The following is a 13,732-nucleotide window of genomic DNA, read 5'->3' as shown; positions in this document are numbered from 1 at the left end:
ATAAGCATAGTGTGGCACTGCGTTGAATCGGGCGAATGCGGTCCGTTTGAGTAGTGCGTGATAGCCGCTGCGAAAGGGGACTATGTCGAAGATTAACTTCTCGCTTCAGAAATTGTCCGGAGATCCGAAGACAACCTCGAGCGTGATTGAGCCCGTACAGCGGGCCTCTACACCTGGTATGACTCCTTTGAAGATAGTCTTTGTGGGTTTGATCCGTGATGGATTAATGCCCATTTTGTGCACTGTGTCCTGATAGAGCAGATTGAGGCTGCTACCCCCGTCCATAAGGACGCGCGTCAGGTGAAATCCGTCAATGATAGGGTCGAGGACTAGTGCGGCTGAGCCGCCATGACGGATACTAGTCGGATGATCCTGATGATTAAAGGTGATCGGGAATGACGACCATGGGTTGAATTTTGGGGCGACTGGCTCTATCGCGTAGACGCCCCTTAGTGCGCGCTTGCGCTCCCTTTTGGGGATGTGTGTGGCATATATCATGTTCACTATTTTGACTTGAGGGGAAAACTTCTTTTGTCCCCCTGTGTTCGGTTGCCGGGGTTCCTCGTCATCGTCCTCGCTTTGTGATCCCTTTCCCCTGTTCTCGGTGTTTAATTTGTCGGCCTATTTAAAAACCCAACAATCTCTGTTGGTATGATTGGCTGGTTTGTCTGGGGTGCCATGTATCTGGCACGGGCGATCGAGTATGCGGTCCAGGCTAGATGGTCCCTGATTGTTTCTTTTGTATGGTTTCTTTCGCTGGCTGGACTTGGAGCCGTTGAATCCGGCGTTGACTATAGGGTCATCGGTATTATCACCATTGCTTCGGCGTTTGTGTCTGTTACGTCGGAGCTTGCCATTGCTGTTTTTGACCTCGGGGGGGTGCCTCACTGGCTGTGTTTTTGCTACGAGCCAGCCAACTATCCTCACCCGCGCAAAAGCGGGTCATGAGTGTCGTAAGGGCTACCATAGATTTTGGCTTTTCTTGGCCGAGGTGGCGGGCGAGCCATTCGTCGCGGATGCTGTGTTTAAAGGACGCTAGGGCTTCGACATCTGGACAGTCGACGATCTGGTTCTTGTTTGTTAGGAACCTAGTCCAGAATTTCCTGGCTGGCTCTCTAGGTTGTTGAACTATGTGGCTTAAGTCATTGGCGTCTGGTGGCCAGACATATGTACCTTGGAAGTTATCGAGGAAGGCTTCTTCCAAGTCCTCCCAGCTGCCGATAGAATTTTCAGGCAGGCTGTTTAACCAATGCCGAGCTGGTCCTTTAAGCTTTAGTGGGAGGTATTTGATAGCATGGAGGTCATCTCCGCGGGCGATGTGGATGTGGAGGATAAAGTCCTCGATCCATACCGCGGGATCAGTTGTCCCGTCGTATGATTCAATATTCACGGGTTTGAACCCTTCAGGGAATTCATGATCCATTACTTTATCAGTGAAGCAAAGAGGGTGTGCGGCGCCTCTATACCTGGCCGCATCGCGACGTAGCTCCGATGGAGTCCGTCTGCGGTTGTCGGTTCGGGCGTGACTAGGTTTGTCACGTCCGAATAGGTAGCCATCATCACGTTCGAGGAACGTCCTCGCGATCCGTAAATCGATCGGGTATATCCTGCTCTACTATTCAGGGTCTGCCGGAGGTCGTATGTATGACCCCGAACTGTTTTGTCTCTATCTTTACGTGGTGGTGGGGCAGGCTGCTGTTCGGCCTGAGTTGCCGCTCTATCCCGACCACATGGTGGTCGGTCCGCCGCACTGTCCCGGCCGCGTAGTGGTCGGTCGGCCGCATTACGCGAGGGAGGTATGGGCTCCTGCGCCTCTTCATTGAACTAAGGTAGCAACCTTCGCTTCGGGTAACTCTTGGTTGGGCGTCTGAGGCCGTATTCTTCGGCTGCCAGAATATCAGTCCACCTGTCGACGAGCAGATCTTGGTCAGGTTGAAGCTGCTGCTGCTTCTTTGTCAGGCTCCTTGCGGTGGCTATTAGCTAGCGCTTGAAGCGCTCCTGCTCGAGAGGTTCCTCAGGCACGATGAAATCTTTGTTGCCGAGGCTTTCCTCATCCTCGGAGAGCGGACGATAACTACCGCCCTCCGAGTCATTGGGCTTGGCCTGTTCGTCGGGGCTGGCTTGCCCGTTTTCTTGCTCCTCCTGTTCGGATGTTACCTCAGCAAGGTCTTCATTGTTTTCGGCGTCGTCTGGGGTATTATTTTCTCCGATGCCAGCATTGCTGTTTTTTGAACGACGTGACTTAGAGCGGCGCCGAGGACGCTGGCGCTTTTGCTGTGTCTCAGGAGGTTTATTCTCGACTGGATTTTCTTTGTCATCGTCGTTGGTTGTTTTGGGTGTGTCCACCATGTACACATCATACGAAGAAGTGGTCGTCCAGCGTCCAGTAAATGGTGGATTTTGGTTTTGCTCCTCATCAGCATTGTCGTTCATACCGTCGATGTCTTCGAAGCCGTAATCGAGCGTGTCGGTTAAATCCTTGACCGTTGCTATGAAGTGGGTGGCGGGTGGGAAGCAAAATTCCCTATCATCAGCTTCTAGTTCGAACCGGATATAGTTCGACTGTGAATCCCCCGCTAAGGATAGATTTTTTAATGAATTCAACACATCGCCCAAGGGTGAGTGCCGGAAGATGTCCGCGGCGCTGAATTCGGCGATCGATAACCGATCATGCTCAACATGCGCGGACGCACATAGTTTGGAACTTTTAACAGGAAACGAGACTGAGGTTCCGGTGACACAGGCATTACCAGAGGTTAGGTCTATGTGCGGCTCCAACGCCGTGGAGTCTGTGGCTTCCATGGCGGGGTTAAGCTTCGTGTCCTCGGATGGCGCGACCTGCTCCGGATCTAAGGCCAGAGCGGTTACAGATGTAATTTCCTGGGTATGGCCCGATGACAGATCTAAGTCATGTTCATCGAGGTGACGGGGAGCGATTGCCGTGATATCGAATCCGTCAAAGATCAAGTCTCCGCGGATATCTGCGACGTAGTTCAAACTCCCGAATCTGACCTGACGGCCAGGAGCGTAGCTGTCGATCTGCTCCAGATGGCCAAGCGAGTTGGCCCGTGGTGCGAAGCCGCCGAACATGAAGATCTGTCCGGGAAGGAAGACCTCCCCTTGGACAGTGTCGTTGTGTATGATTGAAGGAGCCATCAAACCTTTTGAGGACGGCACAGTGGAACTCTCAATGAAAGTACTAATGTCGGTGTCAAAACCGGCGAATCTCGGATAGGGGGTCCCGAACTGTGCGTCTAAGGTCGATGGTAACAGGAGATAGGGGACACGATGTTTACCGAGGTTCGGGCCCTCTCTATGGAGGTTATACCCTACTTCCTGCTTGATTGATCTTGATGAATATGCGTATTACAAGAGTTGATCTACCACGAGATCTAGATGGCTAAACCCTAAAAGCCTACCCTGTATGAGTATGGTAATGATTGTCTTTTTCTCCGGACTAAGTCCTCCGGTTTATATAGACACCGGAAGGATCTAGGGTTACACAAGGTTGGTTACAAAGAAAGGTATCTACTTATTTGATCGCCAAGCTTGCCTTCCATGCCAAGGAGAGTCCCCTCCGGACACGGGTGCAGTCTTCGGTCTTCGTATCTTCACAGCCCATCAGTCCGGCCCATGGCTAACAGCCCGGACGCCCGAGGACCCCTTAGTCCAAGACTCCCTCAGTGATGGATTTGACCAGAGAACACTTGTTCATTCCAAGCAATTAGAAGACCTCCAGAAGCACCTATAGATGGGAGGAATGCAAATTTTCCAAACCTCTTGGAACAGAAGGTTTTTAGATAGGAACTATCAAAAGATTATTTCTTAGTTTCCTGTATACAAATAATGGAGCATTGTGATTCTTCTATTTTATTAGCCAAAGCAGTCCATTTCTTAGGATCATCGATGCCTCTAATATTAAAGTTCAAAATGTTCCAATCTCTATTCATAATTGGATAGTGAACTGCAAACAAACTGAGCTCAAAACCGTATCAGACCCAGCAATCATAGAATACTTCCCGGCCAACTTCTGATTTAAGTAGCACATCAACTCATTAAGTAGTTTAGCAGCCATACTAACAACATAACTTAGGTACATCATAGTCTCATATCTTACAGAAACAGGAGCATAAATAACATATGTCATGATCACTATTCAAATGCTAAAGATCTAGTGAAGAGATAAGATAGATCCACTTCTTGTTATGCTCCCTTCCATTCTTGACTCCTTCCATGGTGGTGCTGCCACTCTTGGTCTTCTTGTCTTTCTTGTTAAGGAGTTCTTCAGTTGTATCCTTGTCAGAGACCTTGCAAAAAGAGGTGTTTAAACTTTTAACAACTTTGGGAGGGATCAATGGTGGTGCAGTATGACAGGCCAGGCAGTCTTTATCTTTACAAACAGCTTTCCTAAACCCTTTATTAATTTTCTGGAGCCTACAACTTCTTCTTACCTCTGTTTCAACCAGTGGCACATTTTCTTTCCTCTTGTTGTTTCTATGCAGAGCAGAAGTAGATGAGGCAGACATAACTTCAGTAGTACTGTTTTCTGCAGATGGTGAGTTGTTCAGCTCCTTAGTGTCCTGTGTCATGGAACACTCCAGGGAGTTATCAACTGGGCAGTTTTTTGGGATAACAAAAGGAATAGTATTTGTTGCAGCTCCTTGACAAATAATTTTCCACACAGAAGAGGAAATGAATCTTTTAGCCCAGTCAAATTTGCTAGGAGTTAATAGAACAACAGATAGGAAATTGGCACAATCCACTGGTACCTGAATTGCATCCTTGCTATCTGCAGTTGGAGCAAAGTTCTTCTTCCAAATCTTAACTCCTTCTGCACCCATATGCTGCTCCTCATTGCACATGTTATCCACTGTGATCTCCTCTAGAACTGGTTTGGCAGATACCAGTCCTGAGGTTAAGTCTGCATTTGTATTATGAGCCTGATTAGCAAATAAAGGTTCGGGAAAGCCTAGTGGTGCTATCATATCATAATTCTCTGTCTCACATGTGGCTAGTATGGTTGCTATGTCTCCCTGAACCTGAGAGGTGTCAGCAACAGTGTGATCATAGCTTTTAGGAACTGCCTCAACAGATAGGGTCACAGCATTCAGTTGTTCCACGGTAATATTCATACCCTCCTCATGTACTTCTTTATCAGTGTCTTGTACTGATTTCTTGATGCAGGGAGTAGAATGTGACATGAGTTCAAAGAACATTGGGTCTTCCTTAGTATCTCTCTGAAGATGAGCAATCTGTTGAGGCGTTGCTACCATGCTGGGCTCGGGTCCAAGTTGGGCCTGCAGATGAGGAAGTATCACATTATCTCTGTGAGCAACAGGTGGGGGTTGTTGGGCCTGTTCCTGGGCTGGACCATTTGGTATGGCCTCCAAATTCAAATCAGATAGCTCATGCTGCTGCATATTAGGAGCAATAGGGCCATTAGTAGATGCAGCAGAGTTGATACTAGAGAGTGTAATACTACTGTTTGCTTCCATAGCAGGATTATTGATCTCCTCCATTGGCTCCATAATGTCATTCAGAGCCAAAAAATTCTCCTGCATGTAGCTCATGATCGGCTCCTTGAGGCATAGCCCAATGCCCCCAACCTGGCATGGGGTCATGTTCCTCTTCCATCTCCATATCTACTGGGTCCTCATGTTCATGGTCAGCAGCATTAAGAGCAAGTTGCAGGTTAAGTTGAGGATTTTGTGGTGGAGCAGGTGCAAAGTGTTCATCAACTTCATGCTGTTGAAGTGGACCAATAAAATGATTGTGCTGATTAGGATGGAAGTTTGCTTGTTGGGGGAGTGGGTTGCCATGATGCTCCACTGGATCTTCATCAGCTGCTTCAGCTCCCAGAATCTGATGCTGGAGTATTACCACTGGCAAAGTCAGTGAGCCTGTCTAAAAATCATATCCCTCTCCAATGACAATGCTATTAGGAATGTCCTGAGCTCCTCCACTCTAACCTTCACCATTAGATTGGATCTGGTACTACACACTCTGTCCCACATTAGAAATTTGCCAAACTTACTGACTGCATTGCTTACTTCTTGGATATTTCTTCTGTCGAATGAGTAATCGTATAGCAAGATCCAAGCATCTCTGTTGAGTACCAAGCTCCTCCAGTTCAGTCCTTTGTCATGTTTTTGAAATATGACATGGACATCTGTGAACAGATGTGGGCTGCGGGTGACCATATCATCTCTATCAAAAACACTACTGAACTTAACGTATGCCTAGCCGAACGGACACGGCTCAATCTCAGAGAATCCCAGTTGATGATCAGCCAAGAAATCAGATAGTACCTCTCTGACGGTGTTGAAAGCCACTGGGAGATTCGGCATTGGAACGATCGTGGCAATCGCCCATTCTTCATGAGTTGCTACCGGTGATGACTCGAATCTGAGCCGGTCCGCCGGCCACCTGGATGCTTTGGTGGTTTGGTGGCAAGAAAGGGGTGGGGTCAAATGGGAAAGCCGCCATTGTTGAAGGGGTCGAAGCAGGGTCGGTCGCCACCGGCAGCAAAGAAGAGGATGGATTTGGTTGGATTGTGGTGGATTGGAGACGAAGGGAGACGGAGTTTTGGGAAGAGCTGAGATTATGGGAATCGCCCCGGGACGTCTGCCAGAGAGAATTAGCTGGTGCTCCCTGGTTGGTGGGTTAAATGACCGCTCGATTAGTCACAATCGCGGGAACAGTGGCAGGTTGCCTCGGAACCGCAAGCGTCTGGCTAGGTGGTGGGCTTTGCCCGGGGATTGGGTTGGGCCTGGAATGAGAATAGCAGTCACGTGTTACGTGGCCCCATCGCTTGCAAGCCCTGCACTTAATTCTATTAGTGCAACTGGGCCGAATGTGGCCTGTGAGAAGGCAACAGACACAGAACAAAGGGCCTGAGTTTTAAAATTGCGATGCTCCCGCCCTGTTGGTAGTAACTGCCCGAGTAATATCATTAACTCTAGCGTTGTGATTTTGCCCCGATGATCTAGCCTGATTATGGGTGATCGGATATGTGTTTGATGATCTATGATCAGTGGAAATTGAATCTAGATAGATCCTTAGAGATTGCAAAGCTTGGATATAGGATTTCCTAGGGTGACGATGAAAGATGTGCGTCCATGCATCCTCCTTTTCTTTGAGGTATTGATCCAATTCCCAACTAGAATTAGGACCACCATTACCCCAAAGTAGGAAGCTGATGTTCAGCAGCGGAAGAGAGATGTTGCCTCCCTTGATGATCGAAAACCCCACTACTTTGGAGGAGACAGAGAATTTAAACGACCAATTCTGAAGAAGTTGGACCTTAAAAAGTGATGCTCTACCTCCAAAACAAGATAAGAGAATAGTGCTTACTGATTCTTCTGTGAGTCAAATTTGTGACCGGGTGAACTCCGCAACCAGGAGTAACTCTTCCATGTATTTGCCTTCCTCGTAGTAGTTGATTGGCATTCCCCATTTTTTCCAGACTTCCGCGGCAAAATCTTGACCAATGTCGAAGTTGAGATCCGCTAGGGCCATGGCGTGAGACAGTGGATCGAAAAGCTTGGGATCGGAGCAGGAGGAGCGGTCGTGTGTGGACGCCGGGGCCCGAGTGGCCACCGGCGGCTAGGAGGTGGACTCAATTGGCACTATGCGCTCCATTTTGGTTAGCTTCCTTTGTCTTGAATCCTCACATGTCTTTACACGAAATTCTCACAGCTGATGACCCATCCTCCATATTCCAACTTCCTCTTTCAGTGGAAGCTTTTCACCAATATTAGGAGATGTTAGCTTGCTGCAAAACTACTCTGTTCAAGACCATCCTGACACATGGCAATACCCTGCTGGTGCTAGATCATATTCTGTGGCAAATACTTGCAGAATTCTTCAGGAGAATTTCAGATTATCCCTGCCATTTCTTGGTTATGGAAAGCTTGCTCTCAATTGAAGCATAAGATTTCCTTTTGGCTTCAAATAAATGACAGACCAAACACTAGAGAGTTGCTTCTGAGAAAGAGCTTCTTCATAGAGGATTACACTTGTGTCATGTGTGATCAGTATGTTTTGGAAACCATATACCATCTCTTCTTCCATTGTGACTTTGCTAAGTTTTGCTGTAGATAACTGTGCCACAATTGGTCTCCTGTTACTGCAAACATTCAGGAACAGCTTGGTTCTCTCAAAGACACTCTACAACTGCCATGTTTCATTAATATCATTATCCTTAACTCCTGGGCCATTTGGACAACTAGGAATTACTTAATCTTCAGAGGGATTACTCCAAATCTATATGAGTGCAGGAGGAAATTCAAACAGGAAATGCAATGGCTTGTCTACAGGGCCAAGAAGAAATCACATGCCTCACTTTCTGAATCGGTCCAGTCCTTCAGATAATTCAGATTGACTAATCCCTCCGTTCCTAAATATTTGTCTTTCTATGGGTTTCAACAAGTGACTACACACAGAGCAAAATGAGTGAATCTACACCCTAAAATATGTCTATATACATCCGTATGTGGTAACCATTTGAAATCTCTAGAAAGACAAATATTTAGGAACGGAGGGAGTAGATGTTAACTTGGCTCTTTGTATTCTTTTATTCTTTCATTCTTTTTACCTTCGGCCGTACATATCACTTTATTTGAAATTTTATAACAATATACCGTGAGAAGAAATTCTCACAGTTTCGGGTAAAAAAAAAAAAGAATCTGCACACAGAGAAACTTCGGTACCACAAGAGATATCCCAGAGACTACGGAAACATGACCTGAACCTGCACAAGGGGAATTCCTTCTTGGTCAAGCTGTTCACTGGATCTTGGATTCTTTGCCGCAGATTCTTGCCATGGCAAACGAGGACACCGAGGGCCACTGCTATGGGAAGCCTCAGCGGTTCTCGACCACGGCCAACGACCAGCTTGATGATCAGTTTACCAACATGTTCAGCAAGGCCACTGATGCAGGAAATTACGGGTGTGATGTTATCCAAGCTGTGGAACTTGATGCTAAATACATCATGCAGCCAAACATCCTCCCAGAAACAACACAACATGAAAACACAGCCATGGATATGATACACTCTTGGACAAACAAAAAGGCTACATGTGAGATTTTGTTTCTTCTGTTATGATGCTCAAACAAAGCAGTCAATGCAAATATCCAAATCTCAGGAATAAGATTTTACAATCTAAAACGCCTCTTCTCCTCAAGTATACTCCCTCCGTCCCAAAATAAGTGACTCAAGTTTGTACTAACTTTGTACTAAAGCTAGTACAAAGTTGAGTCACTTATTTTGGGGGAGTATATCATACTAGTACCGATGATGGACAAGTATTCCCAACGAAACAACATAGGACATCCATATATGCTGCCATACAATGTTCTAAATTTCACATCCATGCATGCAAATATCCATCAGAAAACTAGCCAATGCTACTTTTTTGAAGCAAAAGTAGCCAAAATGACCATGATAAACTACAACAGATCATATTATCAATCTGTCAGTCTTAGTGATGTTCTACTGGAATCAAAATGAGCACCTACATAAGTTTTCTTCTTTGGCTGCAGCAACCATTATTGATTCGTTCTCATTTTTTTTCAGAAAGGCTGATAAGCAAGAATAGCTCCAAAATGGGCCAAAACTGGTTTCAGTGTCAACATGCGAATGGATCAATTAAACCCAAATCACGTACATGACGCATAGTCCAAACACTGCGGACACATCTACCGACTGTAAAATGAAACTGGGCACCTTTGGAAGCCTTTTTCTCCAGCTGAAGCTCCCTGCGCTGCTCTGCAAAGAACACCTCCGTGTTAACATGGGACTGAATGTGAAATGTCATCAACTCCAACAGTCTCGCGTTCAGTACAAAGAATGTGACAAAGTCAACTTCAGACTTGGAGCCCTCATAACATTCCAATGCTATTGTCTTTATAGGGATATCAAAACTTCTGATGAAATTGCGGTGCTTACGACGCCACACATTGTTTTCCCCTTCTGAACGTGGCTGAAAAAGAACATCGACAAATTAAAAACCAACCACTTCAGATCAGTAAGTACTAAGTAGATCAAAAGAGCAGTTGAGAACACAACTAAGAGTTACCGACGAAGAATCTTCACCTGAATGTACATCTTCTCCAAGGATGGAAAGCATCTCATCAACTCAATAACTGTATCCAGACTAAGAGTTCCCATCTGTACAGCTAAAGTCTTTACTGTCCGCACTGCCGTTGTCAGCTTATCAACACGTGGTCCCTTTATCAAGAATGAAAGAAACAATTACTCATGCATGGACAACTCAGGTGATATGCAATTTTTGTACACACAGCACTGCAATTGAGAAGCTTCAGGAAGGTACCTTAATAACTGTGGAGCCAAACACGAACATGGGAAGACGATCCTGATCTGAGTTACGAAACCCACCAGAAATGCCGTTTAAGCTCTCCGCAAATGTAGGCAAGGTGACATCAGAAAGGCAGCCTAGGGTCTGCAACTTCGGCGCGGAGACTATTGATACATGGATACCAATGGAAAAATCAAGATGGAGCAACCTCTCAAGAGAAGGCGTATTCTCGATGATGAGTTCCCGAAATGGGATGGCACAATAGCATTCAGGACGCACACCAATGCTTATAAGGCTAAGGGAGTTGATCCGGACGCTACGGAAGCCAGAGCATCGGTCGATCAGCAAGCACTCCAGAGCAGGTGTGCATCCGGCAATCAAGCTGTCCAGCGAGAACTCTGTGATGCGGACACTATCGAGCCCGAGCTGCTTAAGGAGGGGAAAGTGAAGCCCTTGGACGATGTCGTCAGGGAGGCTGCATTTTCCCAAGGTGGCAACACAGAGGGTGGCCGAGAAGCGGAATGTGGACGCTGGCGGCGGGTCAATGCATATAGTAGAGCCGGTCTCAAGCTCCTGCAATTTGTCCAGAGCGGCGGACCGGAGCCAGGCGTCGACGGTAGCCTCCGGGGCGTGGAGGTAGCACGGTTCGATGCAGAAGCGGCGGCCGGGCCCCGGGTGGGAGGAAAGGATGTGCGAGATGACGGCAATGCGGGAATCGATGTAAGGGGGCAAGCAGCCGGAGGGGAACTCACGGTAGTCGAGATTGAGAGGGGCGGAGCGCCAGAGGTGGCGCCACCGGGACGCGAGGATCTGGGTGCGGGCGCCGTCCTTGACGGGGAGGAGGGAGACGATGTGGCGGAGGTTATCGTCGTGGAGGTTGCTGATGCGGTCCACGGCTCCTCCGTCTACCTCCCCTCCGGCGGGCAGTTTGCCCGTCGATTTCGGATCTGGCGCCCCCGGCGTCGGCGCTATCACTTCTTCGTGGATATCCAGGCCCACTGCCGCCGGCGGCACCTCTTCACGGCGCTGGTGTCCCGCTAGCTTCCTCTTCTTGGAAGTATTAGGACCGAAACCGGCCACCCTCGTCTCCTTGCCCGGCGGAGGCGACTGGCGCCGCGGCCGGAGACCATCTCGCATGGTCGAAGGAGGCTGCGGTTTGGTTTCTCGGGAAGCGGAAGGGGCAGGGCGGTGCGGAGGGGCAGCAGGAGAGAGGACAGGACTCGCCGGAGCTGAGCGGAGGAGGGTTTTTTTTCGAAAATGATAGACTTACAGACAGGGCTTACGGAAACAATCTTACAAACGTATCTGGCATCTCCTAATTCACTCCTACACCCTGAAATCCAGGGGTGGGGCCCCTCTCCACCCAACCAGGTGACAACACTCCTGTCCGTAGCTGTAGCATCGCTGGCTGGTGCAACATGGTAAACAAGCTGGGCATGAGGGGCATTTGTTTAGTACTCCCTTCGTTTTAAAACAGATGACTCAACTTTATACTAACTCAAAGTTATAGATGACTCAACTTTTATACTAACTTAAAGTTGGGTCATTATTAGTATAAAGTTGGATTATCGTTAGTATAAAAAACAGAGGGAGTATTACTCTGGCATTTGATTATTGGCGTTGCTTCACGTTACTTTGGACCTGTTTGGTTTATGACTAACTTTGCCACAACTAATCTTAGGCAAAGTGTGGCTAACAAAATGGCCACCATAAGTGTGGCAAGATTTGGCAAAAAATTGAGTCTATGACTTGTGGGCCATATAACTAGAAAAGTGTGGCAAGCCACAAGTGTGGCAATGAACCAAACACATGCCTAAGATGTTATGGCATGACTAAGGTTAGGCGTGGCAACCTTAGACTGAGAACCAAACAGCCCCTTTGTCTTTGATTATTTGTCACATATTAGGGCATCTCCAACACACATCCCTAAAACGGAGCCGCGGACAGTGTTAGGGGAGTCGGACATTCAACCCTGCACGTCAAACGTCCATATACATTTCAAAATGAATATGAACAAACCGGGAAAATTTCATGCAAATTCGGCGATTTCATTTAAACCAAACCAAATTCATTACATTTTCACCATATTTCAACTAAACAAAAGCGGACGACACTTTTTTTAACATAGTCTAAAGCTTCGCCGGTTGTGGCGTGTCTTCCTCATGTCCGACAAGCTCAACGGTCGTGAGCCCCAGGAAGTGACGCTACGGGAGGATAAGAGTAGGACATGGGACATAGGCCACATGGGACACCAGGCATGCCCATATCCCATGCCCTACTCTTTCGCGTCAGAGTCTGTCATGTAGATGGTGCTGGGCGTGGATGGGTCGGCCTCTGATCGTTGCGGGCTACGGGAACCGTGGGGGTAGCGCGGCCAACACCGAGCTAGCGACGTCTTTCGTCGCCTACACCTCCTCTTTGTATGCCTATGTGTCAATCTCCACGAATAGGGCGTCACTCTCCGCATGCAAGACGTGTAGCCGCCATCGCTCGCGGCGGATGTCGTGGGCACTGTGCATGGACTGGTACATCTCCCGCTGCTCATCCAGGAAGCCCAGATCCTCCGGGACCATGGCCGTGATGGCATAGTCGCTTGCCTGCTCACCGACAATTTGTCCTTCTGCGAGCTGGTGCGAGTCGAAGAGCTGGAGGTTGTAGTGTTGGTCCTCCTGCGCCTGCCAAAACATCGACACTGGCGGCGCTGACTGCTCTTACGCCATGGTGAAGCCGGCATGGACCGGCGTGGGTGGGGGCGTCGGCTCATTGTCGGACGCCTCCTCCATCATGGGGTCATCATCGCTCACCTCCGGTGAGTTCGCTAGAAAGCCGACTTGTATCCATCACGCAAGACAGACCTGCCAGCCGGCCGCAAGGCCAGCTAGCTCATGCTTCTTCTCCATCGAGAGGCTCTCCCACTTGCTCTAGAGCTCAAGGTCATGGTGAAGGTGGTGCACAAAGGAGGAAAGGAAGCAGACGTGGTGATGTGCGGGTGGTGCCAGGCGTGACCATGTATAAATATTGGCGTCGGCCAGGCCAAGCGGCGGGGTGTGTCAATGCGGCCGTCTGAGTTGGTTTCTCTGCCGCAGCACATGTTTAATGCGGGCATGCAAATGGATGGGTGACCATTTTGGATGCTGGTGAAGTTGCCATGTCCCGTCGAGTCACATCTATCTGTCATTAAACAAGCATGGAGACTGGAAAGCGAGCACGGGCGGCGCTCTCAGCCGGTGCGTCGCTTCAATGTAGGATCTCTCCCTGAGGGAGGCCGCCAAAAATGATGGGAGATCCGATCTGGATTCGGTCTATGGCTGGCGCAGCCCCTTCCCGAGGTGCCAACTGATGGTACATAAAACTGTCGGTACTCTTGGTAGAGTGGCGAACGCGGCCTGGAAGTGCCATAAGGGAGTTCAC

At 48.4% G+C, this 13,732-nt stretch overlaps 1 protein-coding gene across 1 annotated transcript; it reads right to left on the bottom strand.

Annotated features, from left to right (window-relative positions):
- Nucleotides 1–9,430: 9,430 nt before the first annotated feature.
- Nucleotides 9,431–11,605, bottom strand: LOC125508918 (putative FBD-associated F-box protein At5g56390). The gene is made up of 3 exons (XM_048673727.1): nt 10,337–11,605; nt 10,099–10,233; nt 9,431–9,985 (listed from the first exon to the last, which is right to left on the bottom strand). The coding sequence occupies exons 1-3, from the start codon at nt 11,456–11,458 to the stop codon at nt 9,632–9,634; spliced, it is 1,611 nt and encodes a 536-aa protein (XP_048529684.1). The 5' UTR covers nt 11,459–11,605; the 3' UTR covers nt 9,431–9,631.
- Nucleotides 11,606–13,732: the final 2,127 nt, after the last annotated feature.

Source organism: Triticum urartu, chromosome 5, assembly GCF_003073215.2.
Source record: "Triticum urartu cultivar G1812 chromosome 5, Tu2.1, whole genome shotgun sequence".
NCBI classification, from domain to species: Eukaryota; Viridiplantae; Streptophyta; class Magnoliopsida; order Poales; family Poaceae; genus Triticum; species Triticum urartu.
The sequence above is the reverse complement of the archived record's forward strand: the minus strand, read 5'-3'. Positions and strand labels throughout refer to the sequence as shown.